The sequence below is a fragment of the Emydura macquarii genome, unplaced genomic scaffold (genome assembly GCF_026122565.2).
Source record: "Emydura macquarii macquarii isolate MOO-44397 ecotype Brisbane River unplaced genomic scaffold, CSIRO-AGI_Emac_v2 contig_1253, whole genome shotgun sequence".
Lineage (NCBI taxonomy): Eukaryota > Metazoa > Chordata > Testudines > Chelidae > Emydura > Emydura macquarii.
In genome coordinates, this window is record NW_027131390.1 from 73,041,563 (window position 1) to 73,060,467 (window position 18,905).

Sequence of the window (18,905 nt, forward strand, 5' to 3'; positions counted from 1 at the left end):
AGCCATTTGGTACCTTATATACAACCTTGGATTCACTTTTAAAAGGTGTGGCCTTGGAATTTCAAAACATGTGGCAGTAGGACCACATATTTCCAAAATTTTGTATTTCCAAATTTTGATAAAAATTCAACTATTTTTCTCTTCATTTTTCACCCAGCTATAGGGCTGGTTAACATTTTAATGATAAATTTGAATAATTTCAGTTTTTTTAAGTTTTAAAAAAAAAAAAAAAAAAAAAAGAAAAGAAAAAAAGAAAAAAAAAGTGTTCTCTATTTCTTCTACCTGCTTCATGTGGCACTGTGAAGGTTGAAGATATCTGTGCCAGTATATTATGACTTTGAATGAGATTTAGACTCCTAGGTACCTTACTGTTAAAAATGGGACTTAGAATCCTAAGTCATGTAGATGCTTTTGAAAATTTTGCCCGTAGTTCCTTACATTCTCAAAATGTAGTACCAGCATTAATTAACTAATCCTCTGATTAACAACATCACTCTGAGGCAAGGGAGGATTAACCCCATTTTACAGTTGTGGAGACTGAAGTACTGAGAAGTTACCCAAGGCCACGAGCATGAAGCTGTAATGTAAATGAAAATGTATATCTACAGCATGTTACTGTATTCTTGTGAACATGTCAAGAAAGAATAAATGAAATGTAAAAGTAAGAGGTAAAACTTAATACAGGGTAAATTTATTGCTGCAATTCCTTTTACATGTTCCCTGTTCCCAAAAGAGGCAGATTAAGGGTCCAGTTCTGTAAAGGGTTATGCACAGGTATATGGTTCTGAAGTCTATGTAACTCCTGCCAGAATAACTGAATGCTTCAAGGTGTAACTCTCTGCAGGATCAGGGCTTAAGGCTAGAATCTGAATCAAACACTTGCAGTTCACAAGGACTCCCTCACTTCCCAGAACAGCAATCCAAAATGACCAGAGCAGCATGAACTCTGCAGACCCCCATAGTCCTACACCCTGTATTCTCTTAGCAGTCTGGACCCCTTATTCACACTTGATCACTCTTGTGCCAATACTTTATGGGAAGCAAACTGACTGTCATTCCACATGCAGGTTTTTTCTCCTTTATTGTTAAAATTAAAATAAAACAAAGTTAAAAATGGAATGACTATTATCTAATTGCTTTCCTTCCTCACTGATTTCATTGTGAAAATTTTGCAGAGGGAAAGGGACTGAGGTAAATTGCATTATATTCCTGAAGGCTAGGAATATCCCAGTTTTTGAGACCTCACCCAATGTGCCTTTCAATATTACCCAAACAGGTGTTTTCTCCTGGTGTTTCTAGAAACCTGCAGTCTCTGCCCATTTGAGCTAGTAAAACTGGCACAGGCTGGCTGAGTATATATGCACCTTAAGAACCACCCTGAACCAGACCTGGGACTTGTGGCCATACGGCCCTTCCCATGTCCCTAGCTTGGGTCTTCCTCGTTACAGCCAGCTGCCCACACCTGCCTGACACCATAACCATCCCATGCTCTGCTCCCTGCCTCCACTGCCTCAGTTGTCCTGTGTTTCCACACTGGCAGTGCAGTCGCCCTAGCTGTCCCCGTGCTATGTTTGAGAGACTGCAAAGCTGGGAGAGACAAGGTGGGTGAGGTAACATCTTTTATTGGCCCAACCTGTTGGCAAGAGAGACAAGCTTTGGAGCCACACAGAGCGGAGAGATGCACAGCAGGGGGAGGAGGGCTAGATGCATTATCTGCCCGCAGCTGCTGCAAGTTTAGAGCCAAAGGGCAGAGGGGGAGATTTTCTGGGTTTATTCCCTGCCCCCTCCCCCCCAAATAAATCAGTGCCTGCCTCCCTCCCCAGCTGGGTTGGTGCTGTGTGCACCCCCTCTCTGAGCCCAGGCTCACAGGGCCTGCACATGAAGTCCCTGTTGCTATGGGAACTCACGCAGTCCTCCGCAGACTGGACTGGGAGGAGAAGCTGCTGGTCATGTGGTGAAGCAAGATGGCTCCCAGAGTCTGAAGGCTGCAGTGAGAGTGGGAGGAGAGTGAGTACAGGCTGGCACTGTCTATCATCACCATGCATTCAGCCCCTGCCTCTGCATTGCACTCCTGGCTTCTGAGCCAGGGAGACCGAGCTCAGCAGCTCAAAAGCCACCCCCGGGTTGCAATTCCCTGCTCTCTCCTGCACACATCGCAGCCGCAAGTGGCTTTTCCTGCTGGGCTCCTGACACCAGCGTGTCTAACTTTTATTGCAGGGTTTTCCTGCCTGCCCCTCTGCGCCCAGCTGATGGGAGAGCTGCTGAGCCAATGCCAGGTCCGTGCCGTCTGACCAGCCTTGACGTGATCCTGCGACTTGCAGAACCTTTAAAATGGCTCTAACCTTGTTTGGTAAGTAAAAACCCGTCTTTACACTTCGGGCTCTACGGCTCACTCTTCTCCCAGGAGAAAGCGTAGTGGGGTATATCTGTGGCCATCCAATAATGCTGGGCTGTCTGATGTGTGTCTAGCGTAGCGTTCCCTATACAGGGATGATGGCTAGCAAGATAAGGCTGGTCTCTTCCATTGTTTGCTCTCAAGGCAGAGCCTATGGGCGTGTGCTCCTACAGTTAATTTCTGGATTGTAAACTAAATGGCTAGCTGGAACTGCAGTATTAGGCTACAGATATTCCAGATGATCTTTTGCATGAGCCCTCTAGTTACACATCACTTGATTTTTACTCAAAAGTTTATGGTTTTGCAAAAGAAAAAATAAAACACTTTATAATTAGTTTTTTATAGCCCAACCACTGTAACAACTGTGCTCAGCACAACATTAGAGTTCACTGAGATAGCTATGTGCCGTGGACATTGCACTAAAAGTATTTTTGAATGGTAATATAAGTAAAAGTTATGCTGCTTTAAAAAGTGCTCTAATCACAAGAGGAATTGTACAGCAAAATGATAAATTAGCTAATGAGACAACCCCTGTTCTTCTGGGAATATCTCTGTATAGTGCTTAATTGCCCATAACAATTAGATGTGTTTCTATAATTATATTTAATAATACAAATTCAAGAAAGAACACAGTGTCCAGAAGTTATGAATGTTGGCTTCGAGTGTTTTTATAACATTAGACAATGTGTTGGAAAACAAAATGTAAAATCTCCAATTTTAACTGTTGAAAATATGGTTTCTTTTAAATACGATGATTAAGCTTTATTGTGCATGTTATTTATTTTACAATTTAAAAAAGGTATTGGGTACCACAAAGTCCATTTACCTAATTATGCTAAAACCAACAGTACAAAGGAAGCAAAATGTAACGTGATTAATATTAACATATTATTAATTGGAACCAATTTCATTGCTCTCATAAACAACTCATGGATGCGTCTTACTTCAGAAGTGCTTTCTAGTAAGTAATTTTACGCAATTAACATTATGTGAAATGTGTTTCTAATGTTTAGACCATGTTTTTTTACTACTTATGTAAATAATTTGTTTAGATTTATTTTGACTCTTAGGTTAGTGCAAAGTCTTATAAATATCAGACTTGATTCTTCAGTCTTTCTGACTATAATTATTGGAGTGTATTACCCCCGAAGACAAATGCAGCATGTGTACTGAATAGGTCTCTTCAGGTAAAGTCTAGTGGGTATTACATTTAGCTATGTGCTGTCATTTGAATTTTTATTTCCCGTTTCAGTCTTTTAGGATGCCCGAGATTGTAAAACAAAACAGTTGAAAATGGAACAAACCTACTGAATCACTGCAGGCCCTGATCCTGCTTGACTCCTTGTGATGGACCCCTGTGCCTATGCAGAGTCCCATTGACTTCAAGGGGCCTCAGTGTGGGTGCAGGGCTCTTACCTGGTGCCAGTTGCAGGATTGGGGCCTAAGTCCACTCCTTTGCGAATGCAAGATATAGGGACCCAATAGCAATTTGATATTTGTATGCTAATATTACTGAATATATTAAATTATGTCAATGTAACTTGTCTAGTAGAGAGAGAGAGATGGCAAGTGTAGGAGGTTAACAATACTAGATAAATTTCAGTTATTCATAAACATTAATAAAATCAAAGAACTTTCACACTATGTAGAAAATAGAGCCACATTACGAACCTCGTACTTACACTGGTGAGAAGTTACACAGTTAGATCCATCACAATTGTCATCCGACTTTATAATTAACTACAAATAAACAAAGCAAACACTGAAGTTAAAATAACAAAAACCACTTATTAATTAGTCATCTACAAGTTGATTTTTCCTTCTCTTGTTTTACTTTACAAATGTATTTTATCTACTAAATGTGATGCTGCTGCTGTTATTTTTTAAATAACAATGTAAATCACAAAATAAATAGTATATAGAAAGGTCAAGTTCATCTATCATGTGTTTTTGGATGAACCAGTGTCAATTAGACTAACGAGTGAAGAAATGTAAAGTGAGGACTTCAGTCTGTCCTCAGTTCACTCTGTTGTGTGTAGTTTTTAATACTATCTTGCACCAGTTGAAGACTACTGCAGATCCTCAGCTGGTGTAACTTGTCATAGCTCCATTGACTTGACCCCTTTAAAAAGCACAAAATGGGGAATAAAAAAATTACAACATTGCGAATCAGCCCAATAGGTGGTAATAAATACAGATGATTCATTTGAGAAATGGAAAACAAGTAAAGTTCTTCTTTAGCAATAGTTAATGTAGGGATCTGAGTGAAAATTTAGATAAATGCACAAAATATGTGCAGTGTGGCTGCAATACAGTTGTTGTGAGACACAGAACTTTGAATTTTCTGGAATTTGTTCATGTAAATCTCAAGCATAACTTTTATTTATGCACTTTTTTTGCATTCACCTTTCATTTTGTTTCTTTTTGACTATTTAAATGCATTAAACTGCATTAATGCAAAACACATTTTACTCACAATACACAATCATCTCTCTGACACCACGTTATATTAGTGTGCAAAAAAAAGTAGGACTTTTTTAAACGGGGCAAAAAGGAGAAGAAGACTAAGGGTTTGTTGGCAGGGGAAAGTTTTACCAATCATACTGGTATAATTAACCCATACAGTTATACTGGTATAATTCCTTGTGTTGACGCTCTTATTCCAGAATAAAAGTAGCTTTTATTGGTTTAGTTTAAATCACTTCCAAAGCAACGTAAACTAAACTGAAAAGGGGCCTCTTAAACTGGAATAAAAGGCACAGAGGTAGAAATGTCCACATCAGGGCACAATGTCACTTGACAGGTGAAGGTGGGGACAAAGTACACTTCACCATCATTCCTATCTATATAGGAATACCAGTTATACCAGTTTAAATTCACATCTTATCTTATGCCAGTATAACTTTTCCTTAAGACAAGCCCTAAGAGAGAGATTTAATTGTGGTTTTACGCATTCAAATATTCAATAGTCTCATGAATGCATTTATTCTAATGCTCTATCAGTATATCACACATTCAGTCAAAGGTCACACACTCTGGGGCTATGTATGCCAGTGTGCAGTTCATTGCTACACAGCATGCAAAAATTAGAAATAAACAGCTATATCTGATTGGGGGAAAATCCACCAACTCTACTAAGTCCTTTCCAATGCTATCTGGAAGGTATGTACGTGTACGTTTCGGGAGGTTGAGTTGTAATATTCCCTCTCTCCACTTTTAAGATTATATTATCTAATGATGGCATCAGGTGGAGTAGAGGGAACTGGGACAGCAGACTACAGTGGCAGGGCAAGTTTATTGAAGGTTAAGAGGGATACGTGGCTGTTTGGGAATATATAGATAGGAATGATGGTGAAGTGTACTTTGTCCCCACCTTCACCTGTCAAGTGACGTTGTGCCCTGATGTGGACATTCCTACCTCTGTGCCTTTGTCACCACACTGTAATGTAATGTAATGTAATGACTGTAATGTGCTTGATGGCAGTTACACCTGAAGACCATTTGGAAAGTTCAGCAGGAGTAGAACCTGGCTGCCTGCATGTTAAGCATGTTTCACACCTGAAGAAAGCCTGTTAACACTCTGCTCCATGATCTATTCTGGCTTCCTCTTTGGTTCCCATTGCAGTTTATTGTGTTGCTTTTGGCCTTTAAACCGTTAATGATTTGGATGCTGGTTACCTTAATAAGTATCTTCCTCCTTATGCCCATACAAGAGCAGTCATGATCATCTGAGGTGCTCAGGTTCACAATTGCCTAAAACTCAAAAGTTTTTTGTAAGTACATCAGAAACAGGAAGGCTGCTAAACAACCAGTGGGACCACTGGACAATCGAGATGCTAAAGGAGCTCTTAAGGAAGATATGGCTATTACAGAGAAACTAAATTAATTTATTTGCATCGGTCTTCATGGCTGAGGATGTGAGGGAGATTCCCAAACATGAGCCATTCTTCTTAGGTGACAAATCTGAGGAACTGGCCCAGATTGAAGTGTCATTAGAGGAGATTTTGGAACAAATTGATAAAGTAAACACTAGTAAATCACCAGGACCAAATGGTATCCACCCAAGAGTTCTGAAGGAACTCAAATGTAAAATTGAAGAACTAATAACTGTGGTATGTAGTCACTTAAATCAGCTTCTGTATCAGATGACTGGAGGATAGCTAATGTGACTTTTTAAAAAGGCTTCAGAGGCAATCCTGGCAATCATAGGTCAGTAAGCCTAACTTCAGTACCAGGCAAATTGGTTGAAACTATAGTAAAGAACAGAATTATCAGACACATAAATTAATACGATTTGTTGGGGAAGAGTCAACATGGTTTTGTAAAGGGAAATCATGCCGCACAAATCTACTATAATTCTTTGAGGGGGTCAACAAGCATGTGGACAAGGGCAATCCAGTGGATTTGGTGTACTTAGATTTTCAGAAAGCCTTCGATAAGGTCCTCACCAGAGTCTCTTAAGCAGAGTAAGCTGTCATGGGATAAGAGGGAGGGTCCTTTCCTGGATCAGTAACTGGTTAAAAGATAGGAAACAAAGGGTAGGAATAAATGTTCAGTTTTCAGAAGTGAAAGAAGTAAGTAGTGGTGTCCCCCAGTGGTCTGTACTGGGACCAGTACTGTTTAATATATTCATAAATGATCTGGAAAAAGGGGTAAAGAGTGAGGTGACAAAATTTGCAGATAATACAAAACTATTCAAGATAGTTAAGTCCAAAGCAGACTGAGAAGAATTGCAAAGGGATCTCACAAAACTGGGTGAGTGGGCAACAAAATGGCGATGAAATTCAATGTTGAGAAATGCAAAGTAATGCACAGTGGAAAGCATAAACCCAACTATACAGATAAAATGTTACCATTCAAGAAAGAGATCTTGGAGTCATTGTAGATAGCTCTCTGAAAACATCCACTCAATGTGCAGCGGCAGTTAAAAAAGCTAACAGAATGTTGGGAATCATTACGAAAGGAATAAATAATAAGACAGAAAATATTGTATTGCCTCTTTATAAATCCATGGTATGCCCATATCTTAATACTGTGTGCAGATCTGGTTGCCTCATCTCAAAAAAGATATATTGGAATTGGAAATGGTACACAAAAGGGCAACTAAAATGATTAGGATTATGGAAAAACTTCCATATGAGGAGAGATTAATAAGACTGGGATTTTCAGCTTGGAAAAAGATGACTAAGGGGGGATATGGTGTGGAGAAAGTAAATAAAGAAGTCTCATAACACAAAATCTAGGGGGTTGCCAAATTAAATTAGCAGGTTTAAAATGAACAAAAGGAAGTATTTTTTCACACAATGCACAGTCAACTTGTGGAACTCCTTGCCAGTGTTGTGAAGGCCAAGACTATGGGGTTCAAAAAAGAACTAGATAAGTTCATGGTGGATAGGTCCATCAATGGCCAGGATTAGGCAGTGTAGGCAGGGATTGCTGTTTGTCAGAGGCTGGGAATGGCCGACAGGATGGATCACTTTATGTTTACCTGTTCTATTCTTTCCCTCTGAAGCACCTGGCATTGGCCACTGTTGGAAGACAGGATACTGAGCTAGATGGGCCATTGGTCTGACCCAGTATGGCCGTTCTTATGCCTAGTGAGAATGCTGCAACGGCCTATCCATTTCCCCAGGCCCTCCAGTAGGTGGGATATTTGATAGACAGACTATGGAGCGTATTAAGTGGAAGAAATACAAGGTAACTTTTCCTGGTAGGGGAGGGGCCACCACCAAAGAGACTGCGCTCAGGTCAGAGAGAACATGGAGGTGGTTGACTACTGAAAAAGAGCAATTTCTATGCTATGGCCACAATGAAAGAGGACTGAAAGTCCATCAGGATGTTTGTTGGGTAAAAAACAGAGAGCTGGCTGAATTATTTGTTGAAAATAATAGAGCTGATGAATTCACTCCTTTTATATGTTAATTAATTGCCTCTGAACAGTTGGTGAGTTTTAGGAATTTAACTTTAGTTAAACTGTTCAACAAAAAGTTAAAGCAAACTTTTATGAACTGATCAGTATACGTATTTGTTTTTCTTGATCTGCAATTCGCTGCATGTGATTAGTCACCCGCTTTCCATGGTATGGTTTCGGTTCTCTGATTGGATGACCTAAGCTTCATTTAAAGAAAGCAATGATTATACTTTGAAAAAAATATGGTTTTATATTCTGTCTATTTCAATTATTGCAAATTTTCCTTGACTTTTATGAATTTGTTTGCTTTTCATAATGGCTCATCAATTCTCTTGTGCGAAAAAATGAAAATGATTCAAATTGGCTAAGAGAGCTCTTCCAGCATGAAGATGTTTGGAAATATGATTCATGCGTGTACTTGTGTTCTTGCTTTTTATGAACATTGTGGTGGATAAAGTTGTGGTCTCCTGAGTGGTTAAGAAATAAAAGAGGTCAAATGAAACACCTTTAATCTTGTGAAGTGCTTGCATTCTATGGGGATGAGCATCACAGGAATGCCTACAGATAAATGATACTAGAGATAGAGCCCAGAAGGGTTATTTAATGCGAGGCTGGACAGGAACAGATTATAGAGAGTTGGGAAAGATATCAAATGAAAAGGTATAAACAGTGGTGCCAGTATAAGGAGAAAGGGTGGGAAAACAAGACCAAATGTAGTATTTGTCCTTTGACTAGGGTGTCCAAATACCACTGAAATCCAAATATGACACTACTTGCCAACCCTGGCCCAATAGACTGAATTTTACAGCCAAAGCTCTATTTTATTACTACCTTAAATGATATCCATGGAAAAAGTAATTGTACAAAGTTAATTTACTGTTACATCAAAAGATTACTATGTGTATTATGCTAGTCCTTTATAATGGGTTTTGTTGTACCTAAGGTGCTAATTGAACCTATTATTGAGTTAATCCCATTCACATATGATTACTGTTCTCTGAAAAACTGGTACTAGTTTTATAGCTTCTTTAAAGAGATTACTTTTTGCAAGTATGTTATGTATTTTTATATATTAATTCAAATTTACATGAAAATATTCAAGCAAAGATACTGTGTAGGACTACAATGAATTTGTTGAGCCCCATTAGTGAGCTCAGTGCTGCTTGGTACAGGGTTTTGAGTAACACTCAGCCTGGCCAAAGCTGTGTAGGGCACCAAAATAATATATCTCCCCCATGAAAGATGACTGGAAGAAAGGTGAAGAAGGACTCCATGCAGGGGTGCCTAAAGGAAGGAAGAAAATAGAGTATGTTACAATTTGAATTGTAATTATACTTGTTCAAGGGTCTCAAAGCACTTTGCAAGGATGGGTAAACACCATTATCCCCATTGTGCTAAGGTCCTGTCTATACTAGAAATGTTGCACCAGTGTAAATAGATTCTAGAGCAACCTAGTTAAACTGGCACAGATCTATAAGGTATGCACTTAAACCTATTTAACCTATGCTTAAAATGGCTTAGGTTAAGTTGGTTATTTACTGACACAAGCTAAACTGATTTAAGCAAATTTTGAATGGTAAAAGGCCATCTGCATGATAGTTTTCACTGGTTTAACTAAATTGATTTATAATCTATTGAGTTACATCAGGGCAACGTCTCTAGAATAGACCAGGCCGAAATTTAATTTTTTTAAACAGCAAATAAGGAATATGTTTCCTAAAACACAAATAAAGAGTGGTATGGAAGCAAAAGTAGGGAGTATTCTTCTTGACAGCCTCAATAGCGTGAACATGGGATGGAAAGTGAATCCCAATACCGAGAATCAGAAGGTCCTTTTCTCTCAGATGCTGTACTGCCCTGCTCTAATTTACAGACTCTGATGAAGCAAATAAGGACAGTAACCTTGAAAGGGTTTTGCTGCAAGTGCAATGTCTGGAAAAAAATCAAAAGGGAAAAAACCTGCTTAGAAACTTGGAAAATAAAACAGATCTCTTAGCTGATACAGTGCTGTCAATTGATAAAGAATTTGAAGCACTGAACGCTTTATAAATGAGGATTAAAAAAAAGTCAGTCATGTATTCTCAATTTAGCATCCTTAAAATTTTTGGTTCACTACAGTGGGTAAAGATAACACAGAACTTCACTTCAAATTTGAATATTGGAGAAGAACATTAGAAGAGGTAATCGGAGTTCAGGATTACCTGATGAAGATTGATGGGACTGGGTCAATAACATGTAGAGGTAGCTAATAAAAAGAGGTTTTGGAATTGAATCCAGAGATGGAGGTTACTGTACAGAGACTTTGTAACGTTATTTGTTGAGTCCAGTTGATGTGCTCAGTGCTGAAGATGACCATTGCTAGTCCAACCAGGTAGCAGGAGAAATGCCTGTAGATGCATCAGAGGGTAGAGCCAGAAGTGATCAATCCAAATCCAGTAATGGACCTTTCCCCTTCCACTAACCAAAAAAAACCCGCAACAAAACAAACAAAATAAAGAAGGGATAAACACTCATGTTTATATGTAAAATGTGGAAGGACTTTCATCCCTGCTGTTAGTACCTGTCACAAACTCTCATAGTCTCGCCCAATTAATCCTCCCTTCCCAACCCAATCAATCATCTTCCTCCATTCCATGGAAATTCACCCACATGTCATCAATTAAGCTCCATCAACCCACCATGACATGAATTTACTCCATGCCTCCCTGACATCAAATAAACTGATCCCTGGAGCAGTCCCTCATGATGGGAGAAGAGTCAATGAAGAAAAAATAAGAGATGGGCACTAGCTGTCTGGCTAGCTGGCTGAGGGACACAGCCTGTGTTGCACGTCACCACCACACAGTGCCTGCCAAAGATCTGATGTAGGTCAAGTGAGGAGCAGCAGTACTTAAACTCTGTCCATGCATCCGAGGCCTGGGTGGGAATCAGCAGTGTCTAAGCTTCACTCCAGTCCATCTCCCGGACCTGAGGAAAGGCCTTACTCCTTTGTTGTCTGTTTTTGACACAGCTGATCTTTTCTTCCTCTCTGGGTTTTTGGGCCTCAGCTCTCCAGTTTCTCCAATAGAAGTTCTGGACAAGCATTCTTAAATGCAATCAAAATACATGATAAACTGCTGCCTATGCCTTTCTTTGATGGTGTTGCCTCCTCCTCCTCTTGTCTATTCTCTATTGCCACCCCTCACTGTTTGCCCTTCTTTAAATGAGAAGATTTCTGTATAAACTGTGACCTAAGAAAGTAGCCTTTGAACCAAGGCTACCCTTCCAAAATGAAGGAGAAACTCTAAGAACTGGGGAGATGGCTCCTCCTCCATTTCTCACCATAATGCCCCTTTGGCCTAGTATATGCACAAGTCCTTTGTTGGGATGGCATAATTGATAAACAGAAAATGTGAGTTGCCAAAGGCCGTCTCCTTTGTAAAGCATTGTGTGAAGATTCAAAAGCACCACAGAAGTGCAAAATATTAGTACCCACATTTTTCAGTTGGGGTAACTACGGCACACAGAAGTTGAATGACATGACTGGGAGGTGCTGTGTTCAAGTGGATTAGACATTGGCTGGAAAACAGAGGATTTGGGTTCTAGTCATGAGTCTGGTACTTAACTTAATCTGTTAGCAGAAAAGATCAGAGTGGAAGTAAGACAGAAGATAGAGACCGCTTTAATATTTGTAATGAAATAAATACTGCTGGGAATCGTATGATTATGGGAGACAGATACAAATACAGATTGGAGGACAAGTGCTATTAATAGTGGTAGTGCCCAGATATTTCTGGATGTGATAGCTCATAGATTTCTTCACCAAATAGTCACCGAATCCACAAGAGGTGATGCCATATTAGATTTAGTATCGGTAAGTAGTGAGGACGTCAGAGAAGAACTGGTTGTAGAGGACAACCTTGGTTCCAATGATCATGAGCTAATTCAGTTTAAACTAAATGGAAGGATAAACAAATAGGTTTGCAGCAAGGGTTCTTGATTTCAAAAGGGCAAACTTAAAAAAATTAAAGGAACTAGTTACAGAAGTGGACTGGACTGAAGAACTCAAAGAATGTGGAGAAGGCTTGGAATTACTTTAAATCAAAATTGCAAAAGCTATCTGAAGACTGTATCCCAAGCAAGAAGAAAAATTCACAGGGAAGGATTGCAGAACAAACTGGATGAACAAGCATTTCAAACAGGTTATTAGGAGAAAGCGGAAAGTCTACAAGGAAAGGAAAATGGGATGGACTAGCAAGGAAAGCTATCTTTTGAATGTCAGAAAGTGTAGGGAAAAAGTGACAACTACCCAAAGGCAAGCCGAGTTTGACCTTGTAATGGAAATTAAATCAATAGTAAAAGGTTCTGTAGCCATATAAATAAAAGAAAACAAGGAAAAAAGAAGTGGGACGGAACTCAGAGGTAGTGGCAGAGTGGCTAATGGAAATGGGGATATGGAAGTAGAAATTACCACATCCTAGGTGGAAGTCAAACAGCTTAATGAGACCAAATTAGGGGGCCTGGATAATCTCCATCCAAGAATATTAAAGGAACTGGCACATGAAGTTAGAAGCCCGATATCAAGGATTTTTAATTAATCTAAACTTGGGGGTTGTACTCTGACTGGAAAATTGCTAATCTATTACCTGTTTTTAAGAAAGGGAAAAAAGTGATCCAGGGTCCAACTGATTGCCATATTTGGTGTTGGGAAAGAATTTCCCCCCTGGTCAGATTGGCAGAGATCCTGGGGGTTTTCGCCTTCCTGTACAGCATGGGGTGCATGTCATTTGCTAATTTAAACTAGAGTAAGTAGTGGTCTCTCAGTAACTTGAAGTCTTTAAATCATGATTTGAGGACTTTAGTAACTCAACCACAGGTTATTGGTCTATTACAGGAGTAGGAGGGTTTAGTTTCTATGGCCTGCAATGTGCAGAAGATCAGACTTAGGTGATCATGATGGTCCCTTCTGGCCTTGAAGTCTCTAAGTAGGCTGTGCTGCACATGCATGTATGGCTAACTTAGCTGCATTGGGTGGAGCACTCAGTGCTGATCTAACTACTCTTCCTCTGAAATCAACAGTAAAGCTCCCACTGAGTTCAGTGAGAGCTGATTTAAGCCAGTGCTGAATGCTTCTGAAAATCCCACCCAGGGTGAACATGCATATCTTATCAGGTGCGTGCTGAATGAGGCCAGGTGCCACAGGACTAGAGCAAAACAAAGGAGCTTGACCAGAACCATTCATTCCTCTTATTCAATAATCTAGTGACACAGTTGTATCATTTTTTTAAATTAAAAAAATGTATCTTTGTCTTACATGAAATAAAAAATATATAAAATTAGAAACCTGAGAAATTCCATTTAATCTACAAAAACAAAACATTGTCTCATTAAGAACCTAAAAGATTCCACAGACACATTCTAATCAAGTCCAGAGAATACATCTTTCATCACAACACAACACCAACAGCTTTAACTGTCACTTAAAATAAATCCTATCTTCATCAGTAAGCTCACACATAAACCCAGAACAACTCTTTTTGAAGAGTATATACTGATATGTACAAGCATAACTTATTCATCAGCCCAAATCAAGTCGATAGACCTACATAATATTTTCCAAAAATGCATTGTTAGACAGTTTTTCTTTTTCTCAGTGCTAGGCTTAGTCTTAGCTGCTCCACCTTGTGGCCATAGACTGCTCAGCAGAGTGGTTGCTAGCCAGGAATGCAGTTGTGTAGCCATTGGAAGAGCAGAAGGAATTCCCTCATGTAGTGAAAAACTTGCCTGGTATCTCCTCAAAAATCAAGGAATCCATAGCTGTGGATTTCACAGGCTTTCAGAGTCAGTTGCAGGACGGGCTGTACATGCCTTGTGATTTTTAGAAAAAATGACTAACAACATTTTAACCCTCTTGAGAGTTTGTATTTTTCAAGACCGTCTTTGCAAGGAAAAAAAGCTATAAACTTAATGAAAAAATAAACTAAAGGTGAAGTTAGCTTGTTAAAGCATTCAAAAATCCATGGCAGCTTCTGTCTGCAGCTTCCTGGCGTTCACGCTGGCAGGTACAAGATGACTGATGAAAAGAAGGCGATATGGCAGCTTGTATTTTATGTTCAGCCAAGTTAACAGTAATTCATCTCAGTGTCATTCCCAAGAGCTTGGTTGCTATATATGGCAGTATAGTGGGGCAGCGTTGCAGATTCCAGTCCTGGGAGGGGGTTGTCCACATTAGAGTGGAAAGTACAGTCTGAAGCTGCAGAGTTAAGGAGGTCTGTATAATATCTGAGACCTCTGGAGCTAAAGTGACAGCTTGGGCTGGTCAGAATCCTTGGTTAGGGTTTTATTTCATTACAAGCAAACACTGATTTGACATGAGTGCATGGTCTGAACTTTCATGTAAGCAAATCCACATACCCCAGGGGGGAGGAGGGAGGAAGGAATTATAACACTGTACCCTCTGGCCTCAGCCCATAGCAAGCTGATGAGTCAGGCCTCTCTGTCCCTGTAGCAGATTGCCTGAGTAGCAGCAGGCTTGGCCTTGATCTCACAAGCAGTTCTGGGCACCTGCATGGCACCCCATTGATGACGACGAAGTTTTGTAAAGATGCATGGGTCTGCCTCTGTGGAGCAGTTTGTGGGATCAGGACCTTAGTTTGGTGTTTAATACAAATGATGAAAATGTCTCAGTGCCTGGCAGTGTTGAATGTCACAGTGCCAACCATCAGCCAAATGGCTTACTGGTTATTAAAATATAGCAAAGGAACCCCCTGACTACTGCTGGAGCCGTTGGAAGAGGGTTACCAGGCTAATTCGTATGGGCCAGGGAGCAGGGAGGATGGAGAGATCCAGAACAGGGAGTAACAGTAAGTACAGGATTCTTACTGCAGCATAATGTAAAGTGTAAATCCCTGATTCTCACCTAGCAGGACATAAGCAGGTCTCCCCGGTGTCAGATTAATATCTGATGAGATTCTAGTCAAGAGTCTGTAAAAAGTCAACAGAAGTTATTTGGTAGGCCCAAAATGTGATCTTCTGTATTTTTCTTCTATGTTTATAGAATCCATATATCTGACTCGCTATTTAATGTTTAAGTGCAAAGGTCAATCCTTCCTTCAGTGGGTGGAGGGAAATTAAAGTTTGCTGTTCATAAACAACTTTACAGTAATGAACAACTATTCATGCAATGGAGAAAGTATAACCTCAGCGAGGAATCTCATTTAACTGATTTCACTTTCAGGTTTCCAGGGAATAATTACATCTCTTAAAGATTATGACAATAAACCTAAGAGTGTCCTTTTTAATAGCAGCAATCATCTATCTTGAAGTAAAATTGAGCATTTTTTTCATTTATATTATTTTTCATTTAACATTTATATTTTGAAAGAATCAAATTTTGGGGGGGACTAAAATGTTGCATTGAGTGTTATTTAAATTAGAAAACAAAACAAAAACAAGAGGAAAATACAACTCAATTTCAGTACAAATGATAGGTAAAGGAATTACATTAGGTGCTTACTTAATGCAGAAGACCCTAGCTGGTGTGACTACTATTAACGAGAAAGAGGTAACTGTCCAAATGAAAATTACTACTGGAAAAAAATAAGGAAATGAAAAATACTAATGAATTCTAACTTTTTTCCAATATGGAAAGGCAGAGATATTTTGAGATTGCTTTAATGGATTTCATATTGGAACCCTTAGAAGTACTAGTAGGAGCCTTTAATAGCAATAAAAAAAAAAAGACTTTATTTTAAACACTGATAGTTTTGTTGGCACCAGGTAAATATAAACCTTCCTGTCTGTTAGCTTTTATAGACACAGAATTCCAAAGGCCACTCTGAGGGTCTGCACTTCCCTCTCTTGTAACCCCAGCATATGAATTTAGCTCTAGCATTGTTTTAATATGACTGCCAGTGGGATGCTGAAAGCATTTCAGTCTGAACACTTATGCCCTGAGGCTAAGAATGTTGCCAACACAATGGTCTAGTCCTAACCAATCTGTAAAGCAGAATTGTTAGGGGCTCTGAGTCCCCAGCGTGGCAGAGTAACAAGCTAACCAATGAGGCATCAGAGCATCTGTATTTGCAATATTTATTAATACTACAGGTTATAAATGCCCCAAATCAAATGTGGAAACTACATTAAACAGAAAAAGTCAGAGACTTCCTTAACTCTAGTAGTTCGCCATTTTTCCACTATATATTGCACTTCATATAAAGTAGGGTGAAAACACTGGCTCAGTCCTTTTGTAGAACCCTCTGCTCTGCACTCAGATATTTCAAAAAGCTAACCATAATAACAGCTAGCTCATCGAGCCTTTCATCGTAGATCTCATTTTACAGATGGAGAAACTGGGTCACTGCGTGGAGAAGTGACTTGCCTAACATTGCCCAGCAGGCTAGGACGGAGTTGGGAATAGAATCCAGGGCTCGAGTCCCACTCCAATGCACTTTATGCATTGGCCGCACTCTCTCTCTTTCTCTCTGTGGGAACAGAGGGATCTGAAGATCTTTTTTCTAAGGATTTGTTGACTCTTTTGGTGTCAGGTTTGGTCAGTTGATATTTTAATTGTCAGATGTAAAGTACACTGTGTTTCTATTGGCTTGTTCCTCCTTTCCTCCATGACTGTGCAACTGCAAACACAGAGGGGATTGATGGGAGATAATGCAGTTTGGAGCTATACTGACCTCCTTCGTAAAGAGCTTTGAGATCTACTTTTGAAAAGCGCTATGTAAGAGGTGGGTGGTGGTAGTGGTGCTGTTGGTCTTTTCTCTTTAGATTGCAAGCTTTTCAGGGCAGGGACTGTGTCTCACTATGAATTTGTACAGTGCCTAGCAGAATGGGGTCCCAATCTCATGTCGTGTGTAGGTGCTACCGGAATGTAAATAATGGTGATTTAAAATGACTGTTCTAGATCCATGCGTCCTTATTTTAAAAAAGGTAATAAATCTAAGATCTCATTACTTTCAGACCAGTCTGTCTTTCGACTGACAATAGAAAGAGAAATTACTTGAAAATAGGGAGGAAAAGAAACTAGATGAATTAAACTTTTTTTGGAAAAAGTGGAAGTTACTTAGGAGGGAGACTTGTAGGTTATATTCAAGCGTCAATCATGCTGAGTTTTCTAGCTAGCTCTACCATTCCTTCTGTGCAGTGAGAGACCCTTGTCTCCCACTTTACATCCTAAGTGTTGTTCTTAGTGTTCTCGAGCCAGAAGATCTTGCTTCTCATTCTCACAAATGTACAGAAAGAACCACAGATAGATGGAGAGAGTGAGAAACCCTCACACTACACAGCTCTTCAGAGTTGGCCACCCTGGCTTCCAGACAGTCATTTGTCTATTGCTTTAGTCTGACTACAAGCTTGTGTGATAGGAGAGAAGCCCCAGAGCATTGTTTTTTCACTGACCAGAGTGCTCCTTCTAGCTCCTTTCCCTCTCTGTGTAGTTTTTGCAAGCAGACCAGCTCTTTCCTACTGCAACAGAGAAACTCGCTGTGAGGAAAGAGATTTAGAAAATGAAGAAATGGTCACAATTGTGAATCTGGAGTAGACATTGTAATGGGACCTGTTTTACACCATCTCATACAAATCCATCATCAGTCATTCTGTTGAAAGGAATTAATATATTGCTTCATCTTTTATTTGCTTAGTAGAACCAGAATCACCACAAAACAATGTGGTGCATTGTGTAAAATGATGATTAACTTTAATGTAGTTCTTTATATCAGTGAGCCATTAGATAACTTAAAAGAATCTACATTATTCCATAGATTACGGCCCTTTTGGCTGATCTCAAATCAATCTGTCATTATGGTGAATTTTTAATAGGATATATTAAAAAAATGAGTGAGGCCTTAAATTTCAAAATCACAGGGAAAAAAAAATCTCAGTGGCTGAAGATTCAGGTGTGTGATTAAAAAGAAAGTAAATTCTAATTTAGAAATAGAAGTATGTCCATCAGGCTAACTTTCTCTTCCATCATCTTGGAGAGCAATAAAGTAATCAGATTACTTCTCTCAGGGTTATATCCTTAACCTGATCACATTACAGGCCAAAAGTACTTCCCTCGGCAAATGTGTCCTTCCTGGCTATAGCATGAATGGTGGTATTGTGTCTGTCCTGGACAGTGAAAGTATCAATTCAAACCACAATTTTCATAGAAGCCATGGTTTGTGTTTTTGATGAATGTTTTAGAAACTGAAAAAATCATTTGTAGTAAGAGGTAGAAATCAGATATGCTCTTAATAATCTCCTGGAGGCTTAAGATCTGTCTTCACTGCTAATAAAGTGAGTGTTTTAGAGTGAGATAACTAATGCAATAAAGTTATCTTGCTGTAAAATCATACTGCAAGGTAGCTATAGAGTTTAAGGCTAGACGAGATCATTAGATCATCTAGTCTGACCTCCTGCATATCACAGGCTATCATATTTCACCCAAATACATCTATACTGAGCTCAACGACTCCAGTTAGATGAAAGCATTACAGTCCTCAAGGGACCTAGGCTATGGCTACGCTAGAGAGCTTACAGCAGCGCAGCGCTGCCGATGCAGCTGTGCCGCTGTATGATCTCTAATGTAGCCGCTCCATGCCGACGGGAGTGCTCTCTCTCGTTGGCTTA

The 18,905-nt window shown here is 39.5% G+C and overlaps 1 protein-coding gene across 1 annotated transcript in view; it reads left to right on the forward strand.

The window, feature by feature from the left end:
• Positions 1 to 2,218: 2,218 nt before the first annotated feature.
• Positions 2,219 to 18,905, forward strand: part of CHN1 (chimerin 1) — a 124,877-nt gene continuing 108,190 nt past the window's right edge. Inside the window, exon 1 of the mRNA XM_067549214.1 lies at positions 2,219 to 2,350. Coding sequence (XP_067405315.1) covers positions 2,332 to 2,350 — 19 coding nt within the window. The 5' untranslated portion in view covers positions 2,219 to 2,331. The remainder of the gene's footprint in view (positions 2,351 to 18,905) is intronic.